At 49.0% G+C, this 26,055-nt stretch overlaps 1 protein-coding gene and 1 pseudogene across 1 annotated transcript in view; one reads left to right on the top strand and one right to left on the bottom strand.

Moving 5' to 3' along the window:
* LOC130298042 (zinc finger protein 271-like) overlaps nt 1-11,493 on the bottom strand; it is a 31,853-nt gene extending 20,360 nt beyond the window's left edge. The window contains 1 exon segment of the mRNA XM_056550927.1: nt 10,984-11,493. Coding sequence (XP_056406902.1) covers nt 10,984-10,999 — 16 coding nt within the window. The 5' untranslated portion in view covers nt 11,000-11,493.
* The window catches only part of LOC130298050 (zinc finger protein ZFP2-like), a 308,006-nt pseudogene that overhangs the window by 98,010 nt on the left and 183,941 nt on the right, over nt 1-26,055 (top strand).

Genomic DNA, 26,055 nt, shown 5'->3' with positions numbered 1-26,055 from the left:
CCTGGACTCAGCACTGCAATTTGGGAACACAAAAAAAAAAAAAAAAAATTATAATAATAATAATAGGACCATGTTGTTACTGACACGTCTTCGGAGCAACTCACTGGTCAGTTCTGAACTGCTCTCCCGAGCAGTTCTACATAAAAATTCAAAAGTCATATTGTTACTGACACGCCCTCAGGGCAAACACACAAACTCACGCTGTTTGCTGACTCCTCTTTAGAGCAGTCGTGTCACGGTTGGTTATGTTATTTCTGACGTCTTCAGAACGCAAAAAAAAAAAACACTTATGTATGTTTTTGGTTTAGTTGCTTCAAAAGGTCAGAAGGCAGTGGTGCAGGCAACGTCCGGCTGTCCTCACTGAGAGTGCAGGTGCGTTCTCGCTCATGCCATGTTGTGATGCATATTTTGGAGATTCTTAGCTCCTCACTGGTGAGGGCCTGTCTGGTGGCATGCACGGTAGGGCGGTGGGTCGGCCACGGGGATTGTCCCATTAGTATGCACACTACGGCACAGGTTTAGCCCGGGTCACGCCTCGGGTATGGTTTTGGTGACATAGGATGCAGCACGGCGAGTTTAGGTGAGACCTTTTGGGGCACTGGGTTAACCCAGCCAGGCTGTTCGGCACTACCCAGCTTGGTGGTGGGTGGTACCTCACGTCCTTGTAGCATTAGCCAGGCACTACGTACTAGGGCCCAGCCAGCAGTTGCATAAATATGTCATGCTTTATGTATCTAGAGCTCGCCTCGCAGTGCTTTTCAGTTACCAAGAGAAGTGTTGTGATTTTCAGGTGTGTATAGGAACGTTCAAACGGAGGGCTCCAGGCGCTGTCCAGGCCATGGTTGTTTATCTTCTGTTTTGTCTTCTACCGGCACCCAATTCGCTGGCCCGGACAGGTGGTGACAGGATGTCTCACGCCTCCAATATTGAGGAGACCAGGTCCCTGCCAGAGATGCCTGTCAGAGGGTCTGACAGGGGTAACTCTCAGGCATACCGCAACTGGACCATCCCCAGGCTTATGGAGGAGCTCCGTAAGAAAGGGATGTCCTACCCAGCCTCCGCCAGGAAGGCGCAGCTCTACAAGTTGCTTAGAGCAGAGTCAGAGGCTGGATCCGGTCAAGAGTCCGGAGGGAACACTTCGGTTAAAAACCCCGTCACACAGCTACACAAGATGATGAGCTCGGTCCTGGATGCAGTCTCAGGTTTTCAGGACAGGCTGGACTCTATGGACAGACACAGGGTGCAGGCCGCTCAGCCAGTTGCAGCAGCCGTGATACAGGCCCCTGCTCAACAGGTCCCCGAGCCTCGTCTCCAGCTGGTACCAGTCGCGCCCGGTCCACAGATGGGCTCCTCAGGTAGGATGCTGGAACCGCCCCGGGTCAGCCAAGCTCACTTTATCAGTCCTACCCTCAAGAAGGACATTTTAGAGGGTAGACGTGTCAACTTTGCGTCCTTGCTGGTCGCCACCCATGACATCACTGAGACCAGGGTCGTCTCATGCGGAGAACTTTCCGTAATGTTTAAAAGCAAGGACGCCAGACTCAGTCGGAAGCTAACTATTCCGGAGTTTGTCATAGGGTTTAGTATGTACCGCGATGTCATATGCTCCGTGAGGCCCGACAGGAGAGAGGAGCTAGATGCGTACCTACTATACGTCACCGATCTGGGCTAGATATGGTGGAACAGCGTATTACAACTACCATAAGTCGTTTGCAGCCAAGGCAGCGGCCACCTTGGCGCAGTTCTCATACGTGACGGATTGGTCGAGAGTAGACACAGAGCTTTTCTGTCAGCACTTTGCGTGCTTAAGGGCTCCGGCGTGCGGGACGTGTCAGGCCATCTCCCACACGGCGGCCTGGTGCGACCTCGGCCCCAAGGAGGCCCCGGTGGGAAGAGGCGCTGGCACGTTGGCAGGCACGGGCCCGAAGAGCATGCCTTGCAACGACAGATTAGGGAGGCCAGTCCGTTACCTAGGCAGAAGTCAAATCTGCAATAATTTGAACACCTCTACGTGTAATTACAATCAGTGTAGGCTCCTCCACGTATGTTTCAGTTGCTACCGAGGCCATCCAAGGACGGTCTGCCCCCAGAAGGCCTCCCAGGCATGACTAGGCGTGGTCCGTGTCTCAGCCCTGGGTAGGATTCTGGGGGCACATCACGACCAAGGATGGGTGAAGTGGCTGTTGGACGGTTTCCGGCAAGGATTCCACACAGGGTTAATAGCCCTGCCCCAGTCCACCTACGAGTGTGACAACCTCAGGTCCGCCTCCCACAAACCGGACACAGTGACGGAACTGCTCCAGGCGGAGGTAAACAAGGGCTTCGTCATCAGACCTTTCTCCTCACCTCCATTTGACTCTTGGAGGGTTAGCCCCATCGCTATTGTGGTGGGGAAATTTAATAATAAAAGGCGTCTTGTGTACGATTTGTCAGCGCCTCATTCCTCCATAGTTCCCAGCCTCAACTCCCTAATTCCATCTGAGGAGTTTGGGATGAAGTACGCCTCCATAGACCAGGCCATCCAAATGATCCTGTAACTGGGCGCAGGGGTGTCCTTGTCCAAAATTGACATAGCAGATGCTTTTAAATTGCTGCCAGTAAAACAAGAACTATGGCAGTGGTACGGCATCAAGTGGATGGAGAAGTACTACTTCACGGTGAGGCAAACATTCGGGTGGAAGAGCAGCCCATGGCTCTTTGACCCACTGGCCATAGCCCTTCACTGGGCACTAGAAAAAGTGCTGGGTTGCAAACACATGTTGCACTACTTGGATGACTTCCTACTGATCGAGCCACCAGGGGTTTGTCCATACCAGTTAACCCCTTGGGGACGGAGCCCATTATGACCCTAAGGACGGGAGCATTTTTTGCAAATCTGACCACTGTCACTTTAAGCATTAATAACTCTGGAATGCTTTTACTTATAAATAGTTTTTTCGTGACATATTCTACTTTATGTTAGTGGTAAATATTCGGCGATACTTGCATCCTTTCTTGGTGAAAAATTTGAAAAAGTCATGAAAAATTTGAAAATGTTGCATTTTTCTAACTTTGAAGCTCTCTGCTTATAAGGAATATGGATATTCCAAATAAATTATATATTGATTCACATATACAATAGGTCTACTTTATGTTTGCATCATAAAATTGATGAGTTTTTACTATTGGAAGACACCAGAGGGCTTCAAAGTTCAACAACAATTTTCCAATTTTTCGCAAAATTTTCAAAATCGGAATTTTTCAGGGACCAGTTCAGGTTTGAAGTGGATTTGAAGGGTCTTCATATTAGAAATACCCGATAAATGACCCCATTATAAAAACTGCACCCCTCAAAGTATTCAAAATGACATTCAGTAAGTGTGTTAACCCTTTAGGTGTTTCACAGGAATAGCAGCAAAGTGAAGGAGAAAATTCAAAATTTCATTTTTTACACTGGCATGTTCTTGTAGACCCAGTTTTTGAATTTTTACAAGGGGTAAAAGGAAAAAAATCCTCTCAAAATTTGTAACCCAATTTCTCTCGAGTAAGAAAATACCTCATATGTGTGTGTCAAGTGTTCGGCGGGCGCAGTAGAGGGCTCAGAAGCGAAGGAGCAACAATGGGATTTAGGAGAGTAAGTTTTTCTGAAATGGTTTTTGGGGGGCATGTCCCATTTAGGAAGCCCCTATGGTGCCAGGACAGCAAAAAAAACCACATCGCACACTATTATGGAAACGACACCCCTCAAGGAACGTAACAAGGGGTACGGTGAGCCTTAACACCCCACAGGTGTTTGACAACTTTTTGTTAAAGTCAGATGTGTAAATGAAAAAACAAACATTTTTCCACTAAAATGCTGGTTTTTCCCCAAATTTTACTTTTTTACAAAGGGTAATAGGAGAAAATGCCCCCCAAAATTTGTAACCCCATTTCTTTTGAGTATTGAAATACCCCATGTTTGGACGTCAAGTGCACTGCGAGTGAACTACAATGCTCAGAAGAGAAGGAGCGCCATTGAGCTTTGAGAGAGATAATTTGTTTGGAATGGAAGTCGGAGGCCATGTGCCTTTACAAAGCCCCCCGTGGTAACAGAACAGTGGACCCCCCCACATGTGACCCCATTTTGGAAACTACACCCCTCACGGAATGTAATAAGGGGTACAGTGAGCATTTACATCCCACTGGTGTTTGACAGATCTTTGGAACAGTGGGCTGTGCAAACAAAAAAATATAATTTTTCATTTTCACAGACCACTGTCCCAAAAATCTGTCAGACCCCTGTGGGGCGTAAATGCTCACTGTACCCCTTATTACATTCCGTGAGGGGTGTAGTTTCCAAAATAGGGTCACATGTGGGTATTTATTTTTTTGCATTTATGTCAGAACCGCTGTAAAATCAGCCACCCCTGTGCAAATCACCAATTTCGGCCTCAAATGTACATAGTGCATTCTCACTCCTGAGCCTTGTTGTGCGCCTGCAGAGCATTTTACGCCCACATATGGGGTATTTCCGTACTGCAGAAATTGCATTACAAATTTTGGGGGTCTTTTTTTCCTTTTACCTCTTGTGAAAATAAAAAGTAAAGGGCAACACCAGCATGTTAGTGTAAAAATTTTTTTTTTTTTACACTAACAGGCTGGTGTAGACCCCAACTTTTCCTTTTCATAAGGGGTAAAAGGAGAAAAAGCCCCCAAAATTTGTAGTGCAATTTCTCCCGAGTACGGAAATACCCCATATGTGGCCCTAAACTGTTTCCTTGAAATACGACAGGGCTCCGAAGTGAGAGAGCGCCGTGCGCATTTGAGGACTAAATTAGGGATTGCATAGGGGTGGACATAGGGGTATTCTACGCCAGTGATTCCCAAACAGGGTGCCTCCAGCTGTTGCTAAACTCCCAGCATGCCTGGACAATCAGTGGCTGTCCGGAAATGCTGGGAGTTGTAGTTTTGCAACAGCTGGAGGCTCCGTTTTGGAAACACTGCTGTACAATACGTTTTCCATTTTTATTGGGGGGGGGGGGGGCAGTAAGGGGGTGTATATGTAGTGTTTTACTCTTTATTAGGTGGTAGTGTAGTGTTTTTAGGGTACATTCACACTGGCGGGTTACGGTGAGTTTCCCGCTAAGAATTTGCGCTGCGGCAAAAAATTTGCCGCAGCTCCTACTTGAAGCAGGAAACTTGCTGTAAACCCGCCCGTGTGAATGTACCCTGTACGTTCACATATGGGGGGGGGGGGGCAAACCTCCAGCTGTTTCAAAACTACAACTCCCAGCATGCACGGTCTGTCAGTACATGCTGGGAGTTGTAGTTTTGCAACAGCTGGAGGCACACTGGTTGGAAAACCTTCAGTTAGGTTCTGTTACCTAACTCAGTATTTTCCAACCAATGAGCCTCCAGCTGTTGCAAAACTACAACTCCCAGCATGCACGGTCTGTCAGTACATGCTGGGAGTTGTAGTTTTGAAACAGCTGGAGGCACACTGGTTGGAAAATATTGAGTTGGGTTCTGTTACCTAACTCAGTATTTTCCAACCAGTGTGCCTCCAGCTGTTGCAAAACTACAATTCCCAGCATGTCTGATCACAGAAGGGCATGCTGGGAGATGTAGTTATGCAACAGCTGGAGGTACGCAACTACAACTCCCAGCATGCCGAGACAGCTGTTTTCTGTGTGGGCATGCTGGAATTTGTAGTTTTGCAACATCTGGAGTGCTACAATTTAGAGACCACTGAACAGTGATCTCCAAACTGTGGACCTCCAGATGTTGCAAAACTACAACTCCCACCATGCCCAGACAGCAAACAGCTGTGTGGGCATGCTAGGAGTTGTAGTTTTGCAAGATCTAGAGGGCAGTATAGAGATCACTGTGCAGTGGTCTCTAAACTGCAGACCTCCAGCTGTTGCAAAACTACAAATTCCAGCATGCCCACACAGCAAACAGCTGTCTGGGCATGCTGGGAGTTGTAGTTTTGCAACATCTGGAGGGCTACAGTCTAGAGACTGTAGCCCTCTAGATGTTGCTAGGCAACTACTCACCGGCTTCCGTCGCATCCGGGAGCCGTCCTCTTCTGCCGCACGCCGCCGCAGATCTCCATCGCCGACCGCCGATCCCCGTCGCTCCGCTGCCTCCGGAGGGGTAAGTGGACGCCGGCGCCGCTCCTCTTCGTTTTCCCCGTTCTGCACCGCCTATTGTGGGAGGGCAGGACGGGGAAAACGAAAGTAAACCCCTCCGCCCCAGATCTGCTATTGGTGGTCGCGTATAGACCACCAATAGCAGAGATAGGAGGGGTGGCAACTCTGCCACCTCACTCCTATCACTTTAGGGGGATCGTGGGTGTCTTAGACACCCGCGGTCCCCCTTCTATTCCGGGTCACCATAGACCCGTAATGACCCGGAATCGGCGCAAATCGCAAGTGTGAATTCACTTGCGATTTGCGCCGATCGCCGACATGGGGGGGGGGGGGGTCTAATGACCCCCCTGGGCATTTGCATGGGGTGCCTGCTGATAGATATCAGCAGTCACCCCGGCCCGGTCCCCGCCCAGCGCGCGGCGGGGGACGAAATTCCCACGGGCGTATGGATACGCCCTTCGTCCTTAAGTACCAGGACGCAATGGCGTATGCATACGCCCTTCGTCCCCAACAGGTTAAAGGAAGGACTGCAGCTTTTTGATAGACTGGGAATCCTGGTGTCAACCAACAAGGTAGAAGGGCCGACTTGGTCGCAAACCTTTTGAGGGGTAGTTTTAGATGGAACTAGGATGGAGGCTAGGCTTCCTCAAGAAAAGTTAGAGAGGATCAGAGCGGTGATTGGTAGGTTCACACGTTCTCAAGTCACCACTAGGGTGGAGTTACAGAGCCTCCTAGGCATGCTGGCGTTCGCGATGAGGATAATTCCTCATGGGCGTTCGTTCGTGTCGCGGCTCCTGGCACTCTTGTCTGCGGCTCCATGCCAAGACAGTATCATCCACTTCGGTCACGAGGCAGTAGAAGACCTAATCATGTGTCAGGTTCCTTGACTCCTGGAATGGGGTCTCCTTTTTTAAACCAATAGCATCAGACTCCTCTCCTAAGGTATTCATGGACGCTTCCTCAGCGTTGGGGTTCGCTGCAATTTTCGGTAGCCATTGGGTAGCCGATCAATGGCCAGCGCAGGTCAGCAGGGTTTGCAACATGCTCCGCACTGTTCTAAATTTTTCCGATAGTGGTTGCAGCGCAGGCCTGGGGTTACAGCTGGGCTCGACAGTTGGTGACCATCTTTTGTGACAATTCTGCCACAGTGGAGATTTTAAACAAGGGGAGGTCCAGGTACCCACAGGTCATAAGGTTCCTTAGGAGGCTGGTACAGTTGTCCTTACAGAACAACTTCCAGTTCACGGCCCAGTTACATAGTTACATAGTTACATAGTTAGTACGGTCGAAAAAAGACATATGTCCATCAAGTTCAACCAGGGAATTAAGGGGTAGGGGTGCGGCGCGATATTGAGGAAGGGATGAGATTTTATATTTCTTCATAAGCATTAATCTTATTTTGTTCCAGGAATGTATCTAATCCTGTTTTAAAGCTGTTAATTGTTCCTGCTGTGACCAGTTCCTGAGATAGACTGTTCCATAAGTTCACAGTTCTCATGGTAAAGAAGGCGTGTCGCCCCTTGAGACTAAACTTTTTCTTCTCCAGACGGAGGGAGTGCCCCCTCGTCCTTTGGGGGGGTTTAACCTGGAACAGTTTTTCTCCATATTTTTTGTATGGGCCATTAATATACTTATATACGTTTATCATATCCCCCCTTAAACGTCTCTTCTCAAGACTAAACAATTGTAACTCCTTTAATCGCTCCTCATAGCTAAGATGTTCCATTCCCCATATTAGTTTAGTCGCGCGTCTCTGCACCCTTTCCAACTCCGCAGTGTCCCTTTTATGGACAGGTGCCCAAAACTGAACAGCATATTCCAGGTAAGGCCGTACCAATGCTTTATAAAGGGGGAGTATTATGTCCCTGTCCCTTGAGTCCATGCCTCTTTTGATACATGACAATATCCTGCCGGCTTTGGAAGCAGCAGCCTGACATTGCATGCTATTCTGTAGTCTGTGATCTACAAGTACACCCAGATCCTTCTCTACCAGTGACTCTGACAGTTTAATCCCCCCTAAGACATACGACGCATGCATGTTATTAGTACCCAGATGCATAACTTTACATTTATCCACATTGAACCTCATTTGCCAAGTGGATGCCCAGACACTTAGTCTATCCAAGTCATCTTGTAACTTATGCACATCCTCTATAGACTGTACTGTGCTACAAAGCTTGGTGTCATCTGCAAAGATAGAAACAGAGCTGTTAATACCATCCTCTATATCATTAATAAATAAATTAAACAACAGCGGTCCCAGTACTGAACCTTGGGGTACACCACTAATAACCGGGGACCAATCAGAGTACGAATCATTGACCACCACTCTCTGGGTACGATCCATGAGCCAGTGTTCAATCCAGTTACAAACTAAAATTTCCAAACCCAAAGACCTTAACTTACCTGTCAGACGTCTATGAGGGACAGTATCAAATGCTTTAGCAAAATCCAGAAACACTATATCCACAGCCATTCCTCTGTCAAGGCTTCTACTCACCTCTTCATAAAAGCAAATTAGATTGGTTTGACAACTTCTATCCTTAGTAAACCCATGCTGGCTATCACTTATAATACAATTATCCCCTATGTATTCCTGTATGTAATCACTTATAAGTCCTTCAAACAATTTACCCACAATGCACGTTAGACTTACCGGTCTATAATTGCCTGGCGATGACCTAGAGCCCTTTTTGAAGATTGGCACCACATTCGCCTTGCGCCAGTCCCTTGGCACAATACCAGACACCAGAGAATCTCTAAATATCATGAACAGGGGTACAGATATTACTGAACTTACCTCTCTAAGAACTCTTGGGTGTAGTCCATCCGGTCCTGGGGATTTGCTTACATTTATATCACTTAACTTACCTTGTACCATCTCTACATTAAGCCAGTTCAGTACATTACATGATGTGTTACCAGCACTGACCTGGCCAATGTCAGCTCCTTCTTCCATAGTGTATACAGAACTAAAGAACCCATTCAGTAGCTCCGCCTTCTCTTGATCGCCTGTGACAACCTCCCCATTATCACTATTAAGGGGTCCTACATGCTCTGTCCTTGTTTTTTTTGCATTTATATGTCTAAAAAAATATTTAGGATTAGTTTTGCTTTCTTTGGCCACCTGTCTCTCATTTTGAATTTTTGCTATTTTTATTACATTTTTACAGATTTTATTAAGCTCCTTGTACTGTTTAAATGTTATCGCTGACCCATCAGATTTGTATTTTTTGAAGGCTATTTTTTTGTTGTTTATTGCTCTTTTAACATCATTTGTCAGCCATGTAGGATTTAGTTTTAATCGTTTATATTTGTTCCCCTTTGGTATATATTTAGCTGTATAGTTATTTAGAGCTGATTTAAAGATGTCCCATTTACCTTCTGTATCAGTATTTGACAACACCTCCCCCCAGTCTATGTCCTGTAGTGCAGATCTCAGCCCAGGGAAATTTGCCTTTTTAAAGTTATATGTTTTTGCCTTCCCCGCCTGTCTTTGTTTTCTACATTTTAAGTCAAAAGTAACTATATTGTGGTCGCTATTCCCAAGGTTTTCCCGCACAGTTACATTACCAACCAGCTCTGCGTTGTTGGAAATGATCAGATCCAACAAGGCATCACTTCTTGTTGGGTCCTCCACAAACTGGCCCATAAAATTATCCTGCAATAAATTTAGGAATTGTCGCCCCTTTGTAGTTTTAGCCAACCCCGGACCCCAATCTATATCTGGATAGTTAAAATCTCCCATTATTACCACTGTACCTGCCCGGGCGGCCCTCTCTATTTGTTTATGAAGCTGAACTTCTCTCTCTTCAGTGATATTAGGGGGTCTGTAGATTACACCAAATACTATTTTTTCAGTATTTCCCTCCTTTTGTAATTCTACCCACAATGATTCCACATCCTCAGAATCATCACACACTATGGCATCGTTCACACTGACTTTCATACCACTTCTTACATACAGACAGACTCCACCACCTTTTCTGTTCATTCTATCCTTGCGAAACAATGTAAACCCCTGCAGATTGACAGCCCAGTCATGCGAGGAGTCCAGCCATGTCTCAGTGACCCCAACTATATCAATATGTTCCTCCAGTATCAAGGCCTCAAGCTCCCCCATTTTATTTGCTAGGCTTCTGGCATTTGTGAACATACACTTTACATTTCCATCCTTTATGTTATTGGGGTTAATGGGATTCAAGGGTGTAAGTTTTATTTTCCTATGAAGCTTATTCCTATTAACTATTCTAACCCCTCCCTCCGCTCCACCCCCAGGTACATTTATAATTCCCACCTCTCTATCTACACTATCTTCCCCCTCTTTGCTGTAGGTTCCCTCCCCCCAAGTCCCTAGTTTAAACACTCCTCCACCCTTCTAGCCATCTTCTCCCCAAGCAAAGCTGCACCCTCCCCATTGAGGTGCAGCCCGTCCCTACGGTAGAGCCGGTAACCGACAGCGAAGTCAGCCCAGTTCTCCATGAACCCAGTTCTTAGAAGGGTCGCACAATGTTGCAGCTGACGCCCTATCAAGGAATAAAATTAGTCTTTTCTTTCAGGTGGCATCAGACGCGGATCCCATGGGGACAGCGGTACCCCCGTTCCAGTCGCTGGTGCTGGGTTGAGCCAGTATAGACGGTTGGCAAACGAACTCATCACCAGTTCCCTCTCGGCCAGAACAAAGTCCTGCTATCAGTTAGGTTGGGACACAGAGGTTCCTCTCCACACATCCAGAGGAGAACACTGATTACATTTCTTCACTACTTAGCTTTGTCGCTTTTTGCCACTCTGCTTCATTACTATCACACAGTACTATCAGGGGTATGTCGGATATGCTGGACATGTCCCCGTTTGGCTTACCCCTCAGTCTCACCATAAAAGGCAGCCATGTATCTTGGGTTTTACGGATTGGGTTTTACGGGTCCACTAAAACCTCAAGACAGGAGGTCCAGGTCACCTACTTCCCGGCCGGACACAAATGGTGTCCAGTGTCGGTATTAGACAGTTTACAGTTAGCCCACCAGCACGCACCTCACAACAGTCCACTACTGCTGCTCGATAGCTGGCCACTTACAACAGCCGCTTTTGTCAAACATATACGCACACTAGTGGCAGCATCAGGGCACGATCCTAGAACCATATCTTGACATTCTTTCCGCATGGGTGCGGCCTCAGTAGCCTCTCGGCACAACATACCAGCCCACTTGATTAAGTCAATGGGCAGGTGGAATTCCTTCTGCTTTGCTCGTTACATACCTGACCCTCATGTCGAGGTTGCCCAGGTCTTTACGTACTTAGCTTTGTAAACTGTTGAACAACAAATAAAACACTTTACCTAAATCATGTGTCTTTTGCCCTCTATAGGCGTGCCCACGCTTTACGGTTTTGGCACACCACAGACCGATAGGTTAGGTTGCTAGAACAATGTTGGTAAGTACGTTTCCATGCAAGCCACGACCACAAGTGAGGTTTTTCCATGTATGTTGCCCCATGCCCTTACGTGAAAATTATAGTAGAGGGGGTACAATTAGAGGCTTTGATTGACACGGGGTCCCAGGTACCCACTTTCCCTCAAGTAATGTTCTATAAATAATGGGGACCTGAAATGTTGTGTGAACCCGATGACGTGGATTTGAAAGTGGTTGCAGGGAACGGGAAACCCAGGCATGGGTACTGGGAGCCCACAATACAAGTGGGGAAATACGTCCTTAGAGAACAAGGTGTTATTGTTACAAATGTCAATGATAAGATGCAGCAGAGTTTATCTTAGGGATGAACATCATGAGACACTGTTTTGAGGAGTTTGTAGGGTCATTGCATGCATCTCTCCCTCACATGCGCAGCTCACCGGCCTGAGGGTGACAACACCATCTGAAGACACTCCAGGCAGAGTAGAAATTCATCAACCGCCAAGGGGAGATTTGTCTTGTGAGGATCCAAGATATACGGTCTGTAACCCTCCAACCATAGACAGAGGCTACCATTTGGTGCCGTGCCCGACCAGGGGTGAAAAATAAAGATTACTAGGCCTTATTAGAGCCAATTCAATCGGAAGACTATCCTCTGGTACGTGCAGCAAGGAGTCAAGTGACAGTGACAATTGGAAGAGTCCCGGTTCGAGTGGTTAACCTATTGGATGCTGCTACCAGGCTGCCCAAATATACTCCAGCAGCTCAGCTCTACCATCTTGAGCCCAAGGATGTAGTGTCAAAGCCGCAAGTAGCTCGACAGTGGTGTTATTCAAGGAGGCCTTCAGCAAACACCCCACCGATTTTGGCTGGACCACGATGATCCAGCATCAGATCCTAACTGGCAATAGCCCTTCAATCAAGGAAAGACATCGGCCGGTGGCCCCTGGTATGTACCAGACGGTGAAGAAGATGCTATTAGAGATGAAAGAGGCCGATGTCATCCGGCAGAGCCAAAGTCCTTGGGCTGCTCTCTTGGTCCTTGTCAAGAAAAAAATATGGGACCATCCGCTTCTGTGTGGATTACAGAAAGCTAAATAACGTCACTCACAAAGATGCCTACTCTCTAGCCAGAATAGAAGAATCTCTGACTGCTTTGGGAAGAGCTGCCTATTTCTCCACATTAGACCTGACCAGTGGATATTGGCAAGTGCCGATGGCAGAAGAAGACCGTGAGAATATGGTGTTTGTGACCCCGATGGGCTCTTCGAGTTCAAGAGCATGCCCTTTGGGATATGCAATGCACCTGCCACCTTTCTGCGCTTAAGGGAACAATGCCTCGGACATCTCAACTTCCAGAGTGTACTCCTGTATCTGGACGATGTCATTGTCTATTCTAAGACTTATCAAGAGCATCTGGACCACTTGAAGGAGGTGTTTCAAGTTGTCACGTACCTGGATGCGGATATCACGGAGCAGGTAGTGGATCCTGTCACGATTCGGCTGGCAGGAAGTGGATCCTCTGTGCCAGAGAGGGATTGGCGTGGACCGTGCTAGTGGACCGGTTCTAAGCTGCTACTGGTTTTCACCAGAGCCCGCCGCAAAGCGGGATGGTCTTGCAGCGGCGGTAGCAACCAGGTCGTATCCACTAGCAACGGCTCAACCTCTCTGACTGCTGAAGATAGGCGCGGTACAAGGGAGTAGACAAGAGCAAGGTCGGACGTAGCAGAAGGTCGGGGCAGGCAGCAAGGATCGTAGTCAGGGGCAACGGCAGGAGGTCTGGAACACAGGCTAGGAACACACTAGGAAACGCTTTCACTGGCACGATGGCAACAAGATCCGGCAAGGAAGGGAAGGGGAAGTGAGGTTATATATGGAAGTGCACAGGTGAATGTACTAATTAAACCAACTGCGCCAATCAGTGGCGCAGTGGCCCTTTAAATCGCAGAGACCCGGCGCGCGCGCCCTAAGGAGTGGGGCCGCGCGCGTCGGGACAGGACCGACGGAGAGCGAGTCAGGTACGGGAGCCGGGGTGCGCATCGCGAGCGGGCGCCACCCGCATCGCGAATCGCATCCCGGCTGGGAGAGATATCGCAGCGCAACCGGTCAGCAGGTCTGACCGGGGCGCTGCGATTGCGAGGATGTTGCGAGCGCTCCGGGGAGGAGTGGGGACCCGGAGCGCTCGGCGTAACAGATCCTCTACCTGTGTGGCTGATGACTCGGACCGTATCAGGGAGTGGAGTCTAAGATGCCGCTGGTCTTCACCAGAGCCCGCCGCACAACAGGATGGATTTGCTGCGGCAGGCGACACCCAGGTCGCTACCCCCAATACGGCTCGACCACACAGGTAACCGGGCAAGGCGAAGTACAGGAGGATGAGACAGACGGTCAGGACAGGCGGCAAAGGTTCGTAGTCAAAAAACGTAGCAGGAAGCTCTGGGTACATGGGTATGGCAAACAGGCAATAGGGTACGCTTTCTCTCAGGCAATAGGCACTGAAGATCCGGCAGGGGGGTTTGGGAGGTGCAGGAACTTATAATGTGTTGTCAGGTGTACATACTAATTAAGAGCGCACTGGCCCTTTAAGTTACAGAGCTCCGTCGCGCGCCCTAGGAGACGGGGACGAGCGCGGCGGAGCTTAGTGCCAGAAGCAGCAGAGCGGTGTAAGTGACGGGCTGGGATTCGCATGCGGGCGCCCCTGGCCGGAGTTCGCGGCCAGAGCGCAGCGCGTGACAGTACACCCCCCCCCGTTTTGGTCTCCCCCTCTTCTTACGGCTCAGAAACTTTTTAAGAAGATCCTGGTCCAGAATATTGTCCTGAGGCTCCCAAGACCTCTCTTAAGGACTGAATCCTTCCCAATCCACAAGGAAGTAATGTTTTCCTCTGACCAACTTGGAAGCAAGAATTTCTTTTACAGCAAAAACATCAGAGGTACCAGAGATGGAGGAGGGCATGATGTCTTCTCGAGAGAAACGATTGTAGATGACAGGCTTCAAGAGGGAAACATGGAAGGAATTCGTGATCTGGAGAGAGGAGGGCAGATGGAGAGAATAAGCCACGGGATTAAGTAGTTTTTTTTACTTTATAGGGACCCAAAAAACGTGGACCTAGTTTGTAAGAGGGTACCTTGAAGCGGATGTACTTTGAGGACAACCACACCTTGTCCCCAGGAGAGAATTCGGGAGGAGGACGTCTTTTCCTGTCCGCTTTAGACTTCATATGGTCCGTAGCAAGAAGAAGAGAATGGCGAGTCTTCTGCCAGATGGAGGCGAAATTTCAAACCAGTTCTTCAGCCATGGGTACCCAGAAGAAGAGGAAGACAGGGGAAGAAGTGGACGAGGGTAAAAGGCCAAAGATCACAAAGAAGGGGGAAGTTCCAGTGGACTGAGAATTCCTATGGTTATAAGAAAATTCGGCCCAGGGTAGTAAATCGGTCCAGTCATCTCGAAGAGCGGAGACAAAATGACAAAGATAGTCCCCCAGGACTTGATTCACCCTTTCGACTTGACCATTGGATTGAGGGTGGTAAGCCGAGAAGTCCAATTTAACTTGGAGGCGTGAACAGAGGGTTCTCCAGAACTTGGAGACAAACTGGACCCCCCGATCGGAGACAATATGAGTAGGTAGTCCATGGAGAAGGAAGATGTGAGCAGTGCTGATGGCAACCCTGACCAGGGCACAAAATGGGCCATTTTAGAAAACCGGTCAACCACAACCCAGATGACCGTGTTGCCACTGGAAGATGGAAGGTCGGTGATAAAGTCCATTTCTATGTTGGTCCAGGGCAGCTCAGGAACAGGCAGAGGTTGTAGAAGACCAGCAGGCTTGGCACAAAGGGTCTTGTCCCGGGCACAGACCGAACAAGAGCGGACGAAGTCAACAACATCTTTTCTCAGAGTTGGCCACCAATACAGTTGGGAGATGAGGTGCAAGGACTTACATATTCCGGCATGGCCGGCCAGAAGAGAGGAATGACCCCATTTCAAGATTCTGAGTCTTAGGCGGGGAGTAACGTAGGTCTTCCCAGGAGGCAGGTGCTGAAGAGTTGCTGGAGCTGCAGTAATGAGACGATCGGGAGGTATAATATGTTGAGGATGTGGTTCTTGGTCTTGGACCTCAGAGGATCTGGATAGCACATCAGCCCGACGATTCTTCTCTGCAGGCCGAAAATGAATAAAAAAGTCAAATCTAGAGAAAAACAGGGCCTGACGAGGATTGAGGCTATGAGCAGTCTGTAGATATATGTGGTCAGTATAAATGGTAAGTGGATGTACAGAGCCCTCCATGAGATGGCGCCATTCTACCAAGGCCAACTTAATAGCCAAAAGCTCACAATCTCCTATTGTAGTTTCTCTCTGCTGGTGAGAAGGTTTTAGAGAAGAAACCGCAGGTTACCGTTTTTCCCTTGGAAGATTTTTGTGTCAAAATAGCGCCTGCACCGACCGAAGAAGCGTCCACTTCCAAAATAAATGGCTTGGCCGAGTCTGGTCTCGACAACACAGGAGCAGAAGCGAAGGCAGATTTTAACCGTTTAAAGGCTTCTTCGGCCTCTGGAGTCCAGACCTTTGGATTAGCCGCTTTCTTAGCAAGAGACACGATGGGAGCAACCAAGGTGGAATAATGCAGAATAAATTGTCGAGAATAATTGGCAAAGCCGAGGAAGCACTGAATCGCTTTCAAGCAAGAAGGTCGAGGCCAATCCAGTACTGCCGACAACTTGTTAGGATCCATTTGCAGACCTTAACTGGAGACAATATACACTAGGAATGGAAGAATGGTCTTCTCAAAAGTACACTTTTCAAGTTTAGCATAGAGATGATTGTCTCGGAGGCGCTGTACAACTTGGCGGAGGTGAGAACGATGAGTATGGAGATCAGGCGAGTAGATGAGAATGTCATCTAAGAAGACAACAACACAGGAGATCACAAAAAATGTCATTGACAAACTCCTGGAAGACCGCCGGAGCATTACAGAGTCCAAAAGGCATCACCAGATATTCAAAATGACTGTCACGAGTATTAAATGCGGTCTTCCATTCGCCCCCTTTTCGTATAAGAATTAAATTATAGGCCCCACGAAGATCCAACTTGGAAAAGATTTTGGCCCCTCGCAGACGATCAAACAACACAGTTATCATCAATGGAAGCGTGTAGCGGTTCTTAACAGTGATTTTATTCAGGCCACGGTAGTCAATGCAAGGTTGTAGGGATCCGTCTTTTTCTATGAAGAAGAAACCTGCTCCGGCAGGAGGGGAGGACTTCCTGATGAATCCCCTCTGTAGGCTTTCCTGTATATACTTAGACATGGCCAGAGTTTCGGGTACAGATAAGGGGTAGATTCTGCCCCTGGGTGGTGTGGTGCCGGGTAGCAGGTCAATGGGACAATCGTAGGGGCGATGTGGAGGTAACACTTCGGCTTGCTTTTCACTGAAGACATCAGCAAAATTCAGTAGAAAGGAAGGCAAACCATGCAGTGGACAAGAAGATGGTTCCAACTTGGTCACCCGTACGTGAATACAATGATTGTTGCAGTGTGGACTCCAGCGAAGGACTTCTTCCAATCCAGCTGTGGAGCATGGAGCTGCAACCAGGGTAGACCCAGTAAGAGAGGAGAAGAAGTACAGTGTGGAAGCACGTAGAAGGACAAGTTCTCTCTGTGTGAGATACCGACCTACATTAACAGGGGTTCAGTGCGGTATAGCAAAGTACAGTCCAGTTTTTCTCCATTGACCGTGGAGATGAACAGCGGTTTCGGGAGGCGTAGAACTGGCAGAAGATACTTGGGCACAAGAGAGGCATCAATGAAGTTACCAGCGGCGGAGCTTAGTGCTAGAAGCAGCAGAGCAGGGTAAGTGACGGGCTGGGATTCGCATGCGGGCGCGTCCCGCGATGCGAATCCCAGCCCCGCCAACAGACGGGGACCCCGGGACACTGTGCTCACAGCCGGAGTTTGCGCCCGGAGCGCAGAGCGCGACACAAGTTCTGATCTAGCACAGGTTAAAGATCAAGCCCTCCAAATGCCATTTGCTGAAGTCACGAGTTCACTATCTTGGGCATGTCATCAGTGCAGAGGGTGTTCAGCCTGACCCCGAAAAAGTGAGTGTTGTAAAGGACTGGCCTACACCCCGCACGGTGCAAGACATCAGAAGCTTCTTGAGGTTCGCTGGCTACTACCAGCGTTTCATCCCTCACTTAGCACAAGTTGCTGGACCCCATACGGCTCTTCTCCGGGGTACTGCGAAGGAGAACTACAATGGACGACTCCCGATCAAGTGGGCTGAAGAACAAGAAACGGAGTTCCAGGCTCTGAAATACCTCCTCACTGAGCCCCCCCCCCATCCTGGCGTATCCTGGCTATCGTCAGCCTTTCAGGCTTTACACCGATGCCAGCTTTGAAGGCCTGGGAGCTGTCCTATCCCAGGTACAAGAAGGTAAAGAAAGGGTAATAGCCTATGCCAGCAGACATCTGCGAGAAGCGGAGAAGAATGACGCCAACTACAGTTCCTTTAAGTTGGAGCTCCTTGCCTTGGTCTGGGCGGTCACTGAGAAGTTCAAAGACTATCTAGCAGCCACCCCTTTCACTGTATATATGGATAATAACCCGCTGGCGCACCTTGACACTGCGAAGTTGGGAGCCATAGAACAGCGTTAGGCCTCCAGACTGGCCAACTATGACTTCAATATCAAGTACAGAAGTGGTAAATCTAATATCAACACTGATGTACTCGCCCGAATTGCTCCTGGCAAAGAACCATCCGTTGAGGACAAGTGGGAAGACATGGAGATGCCCCCCTTCTACCAGAGGTTTGTGAATCAGAATGCGATGAGCCTGGATCTACCAAGGTTCCCGAAGACCTATACACTTGGAAGACTCTGCAAGATTAGAGTCAAGTAATGGGGGGGGAGCTCTTCAATTACCTGCCCCAGAAAAAGGTATCAATTCGTCTACGCAGGTTGCAGTGTGACTTTGAACTGAAACGGTTGTGGCGACAACTAAATCGTCTGTTTCGCCATAAAGGACTGCTGTACAGAAACTCGTTGGATCTAGTCTCCGGGGAGCGCCTACACCAGATTCTAATCCCTACGAGAGATGCAGCCATGGTCCTTAATGCGTACCATGACCAGTCAGGACACTTTGGAGTCCACAAAACCAAAGCCACCATCAGGCGGAGGTTCTACTGGGTGGGAATGCGCAGAGATATTGAGAAATGGTGCGCTGAATGTACCGTCTGCAATATCACCAAGAACCTCCACAAGGATGCGAGAGTGCCCCTTCACCCCATCCACACTGAAAGGCCTAACCAGATGGTCGCCTTGGACCATGTGAAGTTGTCCTCTACCCGCTCTGGCTACATCCGTGCCCTGACCATGGTGGATAATTATTCCGAATGGGTGGTAGTAGTAGTACCCGTCAAGGACCTCACGGCAAAGACTGCTGCGCAGATGTTTTACACCCACTGGGTCCAGACCTTGGGATGTCCGGAGATGGTCCTCACAGATCAAGGAACCGCTTTTGAAGCCCAGCTGTTTCAGGGACTGTGTCAGTTTCATGATTTGCAAGAAACTCCGGACTACAGCCTATCATCCCCAAGGAAATGGGCTATGTGAGAGGATCAACCAAGTATTCATATATGTGCTGCGAGCAGCATCTGTCTCCAAACACGAAGAGTGGCCCCGACTCCTGCCTGAGCTGCTGGAAATCTATAATACCATCCACTGCTCCACAGGTTACACTCCTTTCTTCCTCATGATGGGGTGACACGTACAACTCCCCAAAGACCAGGCCTTTGGTTTGCAGGCAAACGCTTTAACAACTTCTCACAGGTCTCACAAGACTGGGTCTCTGAACACCGGAGGAGAATTGAGGAAGCTAAAGAAATTGTTGAGAAAAAAAATTGTCGAGGCCCAAGATCGACAGCAAGGAGATTGGCTCAGAAAATTTACCAGACCGCATAAGTTAGACTCCATCTGGGAGACGGAGCCTTATACCATCACCGCTGTGCCATATCCTGACTCACGTGTATGAAGTGCAGAAAACTGGATTTGAACCACAGGTGGTTCACAGAAACAGAATCAAATTGTGCCTCAGAGAGGACTTACCAGAACCACCTCCTCCTGCTCCCACAGCTGCTAGACCAGTGAGAGAGTATGTCCCAGGGGAAGGGACGTTCCAATGTTCTCTCCTCTCCAGCCTGCGATGTTCTGTGGTGTACCCTGTCCAGCTCCAGCACAGCCATCTTTAGTCTCCTCTCCTGCAGCACACCTGTCTCCAGTGACAACACCAGGAAGATCGGAACCCTTCTCACCCATGGCAATGGGTTCTCTCAGTCCAGACAAGAATCTAACTCCAGCTGGTCCTCAGGGACTGAAGTTACCACGGAGTTGCCGGTGGAAGATGTTCCTGATAGTCAAGAGATGGTGTTGCGACGGTCTCAAAGGTCGACACAGGGAAACATTCCCCTAAAATACCAAGACTGACCTCATGTAATATCATGTACACATAGTACATTTCATAATTCATCTAGAGTACCATATAATAAACTTCAGTACACCTAATGCAAATAAATATCTCACAAAAAAAAAAAAAAATCAACAAGCAACTCTAACATGTTATTATCCAGTTCCATACCATTGTGTAGACACTAATTTGTTCTTTTATCTCCTACGTGTTCAGAATGCTCTTCCTGGCCAGAAGATGCTCCTGTAGCTCAAATAAAATGCATGTATCCAGAAAGGTAACGGTATTTATGTGTTATCTAGGTAGAGTTCTAGGTGTATAGCCAATAGACCCTAGTAGCTAAGGTATTTGTCAGAGAGCCACAGGCAAGCCAATCCAAAACCAGTGTATAATACAGGTAATAAGTGGTATAAATAAAAAATAAAGTGAGATTATTGTTCTAGTATGTAGAAACATTAAATTCGTTATACATACTTCTAGTAATAGCTTAACCCCTTAACGACGCAGGACGAATATTTATGTCCTGCGCCGGCTCCCGCGATATTAAGCGGGATCGCGCCGCGATCCCGCATCATATCGCGTCGGTCCCGGCGCTCATCAACGGCCGGGACCCGTGGCTAATACCACACATCGCCGATCGCGGCGATGTGCGGTATTAACCCTTTAGAAGCGGCGGTCAAAGCTGCGTGCGTAAATGTCCGAACTATAAAAATATATCATTAATTAAACCGCACGGTCAATGGCGTACACGCAAAAAAATTCCAAGTCAAAAAAGCGCATTTTTGGTCACTTTTAATACCCTTAAAAAAATGAATAAAAAGTGATCAAAAAGTCCGATCAAAAACAAAAATCATACAGATAAAAACTTCAGATCACGACGCAAAAAATTAGTCCTCATACCGCCCCATACACGGACAAATAAAAAAGTTATAGGGGTCAGAAGATGACATTTTTAAACGTATTGTCACGATTCGGCTACGGGTTGTGGATCCGCTGTGTCAGCGAGGGATTGGCGTGGACCGTGCTAGTGGACCGGTTCTAAGAGGCTACTGGTTTTCACCAGAGCCCGCCGCAAAGCGGGATGGTCTTGCTGCGGCAGTAGCAACCAGGTCGTATCCACTAGCAACGGCTCAACCTCGCTGACTGCTGAGAAGGCGTGGGACAGAAGGACTAGGCAGAGGCAAGGTCAGACGTAGCAGAAGGTCGGGGGCAGGCGGCAAGGTTCGTAGTCAGGATGGATAGCAGAAGTTCAGGTAACACAGGCTTTGGACACACTAAACGCTTTCACTGGCACAAGGCAACAAGATCCGGCAAGGGAGTGCAAGGGAGGAGATCAGATATAGCCAGGGAGCAGGTGGAAGCCAATTAAGCTAATTGGGCCAGGCACCAATCATTGGTGCACTGGCCCTTTAAGTCTCAGAGAGCTGGCGCGCGTGCGCGCGCCCTAGAGAGCGGAGCCGCGCGCGCCAGCACATGACAGCAGGGGACCGGGACGGGTAAGTGACCTGGGATGCGATTCGCGAGCGGGCGCGTCCCGCTGTGCGAATCGCATCCCCGACGGCCATGACAGTGCAGCGCTCCCGGTCAGCGGGACTGACCGGGGCGCTGCAGGGAGAGAGACGCCGTGAGCGCTCCGGGGAGGAGCGGGGACCCGGAGCGCTAGGCGTAACAGTACCCCCCCCCTTAGGTCTCCCCTTTTTTTTGTCCGGTAACTGCCTCCCCTGGGATGAGGACACCGGGAAAGAACGGAGGGTTTCCTCAACGGCAGGCAGTACAGCAGGAGTTGGAATGGGGAGGGAGGGCAGAGGGTGAAGCTTGGCACGGGGCAGGGTGACACAAGGACGGGAGCCATGAGGAGGCACAGGGGCTTGCCTGACGGGACTGGGAGGGGGGGAGAGGCACTTCCGATGGCAAGCAGAGTCCCAGTTCTTGATCTCCCCGGTGGTCCAATCAAGGGTGGGAGAATGAAGCCGGAGCCATGGCAGACCGAGGAGGACCTCAGAGGTACAGTTGGGGAGAACGAAGAGCTCAATCCTTTCGTGGTGGGGACCAATACACATCAGGAGGGGTTCTGTGCGGTAACGCACGGTGCAATCCAGTCTGACTCCATTGACCGCGGAAATGTAGAGCGGCTTGACGAGACGGGTCACCGGGATGCGGAATTTGTTCACAAATGACTCCAAAATAAAATTCCCAGAGGCACCAGAGTCCAAGCAGGCCACGGCTGAGAGGGAGGAGTTGGCTGAAGGAGAAATCCGCACGGGCACCGTGAGACGTGGAGAAGCAGACTTAGAACCAAGAGACGCCACACCCAAGTGAGCTGGGTGCGTGCGTGCGTTTCCCAGACGTGGAGGACGGATAGGGCAATCCACCAAGAAATGCTCGGTACTGGCACAGTAAAGACAGAGATTTTCTTCCCTACGGCGATTCCTCTCTTCCTGGGTCAGGCGAGACCGATCCACTTGCATGGCCTCCTCGGCGGGAGGCCCAGGCGTAGATTGCAACGGATACTGTGGGAGAGGTGCCCAGAGATCTAAGTCTTTTTCCTGGCGGAGCTCTTGGTGTCGCTCAGAAAAACGCATGTCAATGCGGGTAGCCAAATGGATGAGTTCTTGCAGGTTGGCAGGAATCTCTCGTGCGGCCAGCACATCCTTGATGCGACTGGATAGGCCTTTTTTAAAGGTCGCGCAGAGAGCCTCGTTATTCCATGATAACTCAGAAGCAAGAGTACGAAATCGGATGGCGTACTCGCCCACTGAAGAATTACCCTGGACCAGGTTCAACAGAGCAGTCTCGGCAGAAGAAGCTCGGGCTGGCTCCTCGAAGACACTCCGGACTTCAGCGAAGAAGGACTGGACTGTGGCTGTGGCAGGATCATTGCGGTCCCAGAGCGGTGTGGCCCAAGACAAGGCCTTTCCTGAAAGATGGCTTACTACGAACGCCACCTTAGACCGTTCTGTAGGAAACAAGTCCGACAACATCTCCATATGCAGGGAACACTGAGACAAAAATCCACGGCAGAGTTTAGAGTCCCCATCAAATTTGTCCGGCAGGGACAAGCGGAGGCTAGGAGCGGCCACTCGCTGCGGAGGAGGTGCAGGAGCTGGCGGAGGAGATGGTTGCTGCTGTAGCAGAGGCAGAAGTTGCTGTAACGTGGCGGTCAACTGCGACAGCTGCTGTCCTTGTTGGGCAATTTGCTGCGATTGCTGAGCGACCACCGTGGTAAGGTCAGCGAGACTTGGCAGCGGCACCTCAGCGGGATCCATGGCCGGATCTACTGTCACGATTCGGCTACGGGTTGTGGATCCGCTGTGTCAGCGAGGGATTGGCGTGGACCGTGCTAGTGGACCGGTTCTAAGAGGCTACTGGTTTTCACCAGAGCCCGCCACAAAGCGGGATGGTCTTGCTGCGGCAGTAGCAACCAGGTCGTATCCACTAGCAACGGCTCAACCTCGCTGACTGCTGAGAAGGCGTGGGACAGAAGGACTAGGCAGAGGCAAGGTCAGACGTAGCAGAAGGTCGGGGGCAGGCGGCAAGGTTCGTAGTCAGGATGGATAGCAGAAGTTCAGGTAACACAGGCTTTGGACACACTAAACGCTTTCACTGGCACAAGGCAACAAGATCCGGCAAGGGAGGAGATCAGATATAGCCAGGGAGCAGGTGGAAGCCAATTAAGCTAATTGGGCCAGGCACCAATCATTGGTGCACTGGCCCTTTAAGTCTCAGAGAGCTGGCGCGCGTGCGCGCGCCCTAGAGAGCGGAGCCGCGCGCGCCAGCACATGACAGCAGGGGACCGGGACGGGTAAGTGACCTGGGATGCGATTCGCGAGCGGGCGCGTCCCGCTGTTCGAATCGCATCCCCGACGGCCATGACAGTGCAGCGCTCCCGGTCAGCGGGACTGACCGGGGCGCTGCAGGGAGAGAGACGCCGTGAGCGCTCCGGGGAGGAGCGGGGACCCGGAGCGCTAGGCGTAACACGTATAAATTTTCCTGCATGTAGTTAGGATTTTTTCCAGAAGTGCGACAAAATCAAACCTGTATAAGTAGGGTATCATTTTAACCATATGGACCAAGAGAATAATGATAAGGTGTAATTTTTACCGAAATATGCACTGCGTAGAAACGGAAGCCCCCAAAAGTTACAAAATGGCGTTTTTTTCTTCGATTTTGTCGCACAATGATTTTTTTTTTCAGTTTCGCCGTGCATTTTTGGGTAAAATAACTGATGTCACTGCAAAGTAGAATTGGCGACGCAAAAAATAAGCCATAATATGGATTTTTAGGTGGAAAATTGAAAGGGTTATGATTTTTAAAAGGTAAGAAGGAAAAGACGAAAGTGCAAAAACGGAAAAACCCTGAGTCCTTAAGGGGTTAATTGTCAGTCAAAAGAAAGAAAAAATAAACAATTAAAGTATTGGCCAAGTGTTAGTCAGTACTAAATTTCATGCATAATAAGGTAGATGGTGATAGTAAAAGGATCTCTAAGATCAGTCTAAAGTAATCCTGTTCGTGAATTCATAATCCTCTATAATCCTGTCCCTGAATTCATAGTCCTCTATAATCCTGTTCCTGAATTCATAGTCCTCTATAATCCTGTCCCTGAATTCATAATCCTCTATAATCCTGTCCCTGAATTCATAGTCCTCTATAAGGCTGGGTCCACACTACGTTTTGTCCCATACGGGAGCGCATACGGCAGGAGGGAGCTAAAAGCTCGCGCTCCCGTATGTGACCGTATGCGCTCCCGTATGTCATTCATTTCAATGAGCCGACCGGAGTGAAACGTTCGGTCCGGTCGGCTCATTTTTGCGCCGTATGCGCTTTTACAACCGGACCTAAAACCGTGGTTGACCACGGTTTTAGGTCCGGTTGTAAAAGCGCATACGGCGCAAAAATGAGCCGACCGGACCGAACGTTTCACTCCGGTCGGCTCATTGAAGTGAATGACATACGGGAGCACATACGGTCACATACGGGAGCGCGAGGTTTTAGCTCCCTCCTGCCGTATGCGCTCCCGTATGGGACAAAACGTAGTGTGGACCCAGCCTAATCCTGTTCCTGAATTCATAGTCCTCTATAATCCTGTTCCTGAATTCATAGTCCTCTATAATCCTGTCCCTGAATTCATAATCCTCTATAATCCTGTCCCTGAATTCATAATCCTCTATAATCCTGTTCCTGAATTCATGGATACTACGATCCTATTCGTGAGTTCATTAGAACTCATAATCCTGTTGTGAATTAATGTCATATAATTCTGTTGATATAAAAAAAATAAAAAGATTTGGTGCTTGCAAGGACATTCTACACTGAGCAAGGACTCTTTATTATTGTGTTATTCTACAGCCATAACATTAAAATTATGCCCAGGACTGTGTTATGGACTTTCAGGCATTCTGTCCCATTGGTGAACATCGTCGAGGACGACTCATTTTATGTAAGGTGGGTTTGTGGTGTCCCGGTACAGGACTTGGTCCTGTCCCTCTGTCTACAGTCCCCACAGCCAGAGTCCCTCCATTCTATCAGGGCTCTCCTGGAGGGATAACCCCTAGTCGCCTCTTAATATTGTGTTTAATGTATATATTTATATATTTTCTATTATAGTATATTGATCTACAGGACCTTAGGTCATGTGACTGTTAATAAATTGTGTTATGCTAACGTTCAAGGACCTTTGGGTCATGTGATATGCCCATAATGCTTTAGGTCAGGACTAACAGGTTTGCTAAACCAATGAGCTTTGATCCTGCCCCCTCCATATATATAATGGGGCGGCTGCCACTTAACCGCTCTCTTAGTTCCGGACTATCAGAGAAAGCACTCCGGTTATTACAGCTACAAGACAAGCTAGGCCTGAAGCCTATTCCTCAGCAGCCACAAAACGGGAGTGAATCCAGCTCAAAACCTACAAATCCTGTGTGACTACTGGACCCAAATTACCCCTAAATCCAGTGGCACAGTAACTAGCAAAATCCAAGCTCATCCTAATACAAAGTCCCAGCAAACCTGTGAGGAGCCTGCACCACGGTCCTCTTACAAAAGACTGTCTGTATTCTGCACCTGCATAAAATCTGCAGTAA

This window comes from Hyla sarda (assembly GCF_029499605.1).
Source record: "Hyla sarda isolate aHylSar1 chromosome 1 unlocalized genomic scaffold, aHylSar1.hap1 SUPER_1_unloc_19, whole genome shotgun sequence".
In the NCBI taxonomy this organism is placed as follows: domain Eukaryota; kingdom Metazoa; phylum Chordata; class Amphibia; order Anura; family Hylidae; genus Hyla; species Hyla sarda.
The sequence above is the reverse complement of the archived record's forward strand: the minus strand, read 5'-3'. Positions and strand labels throughout refer to the sequence as shown.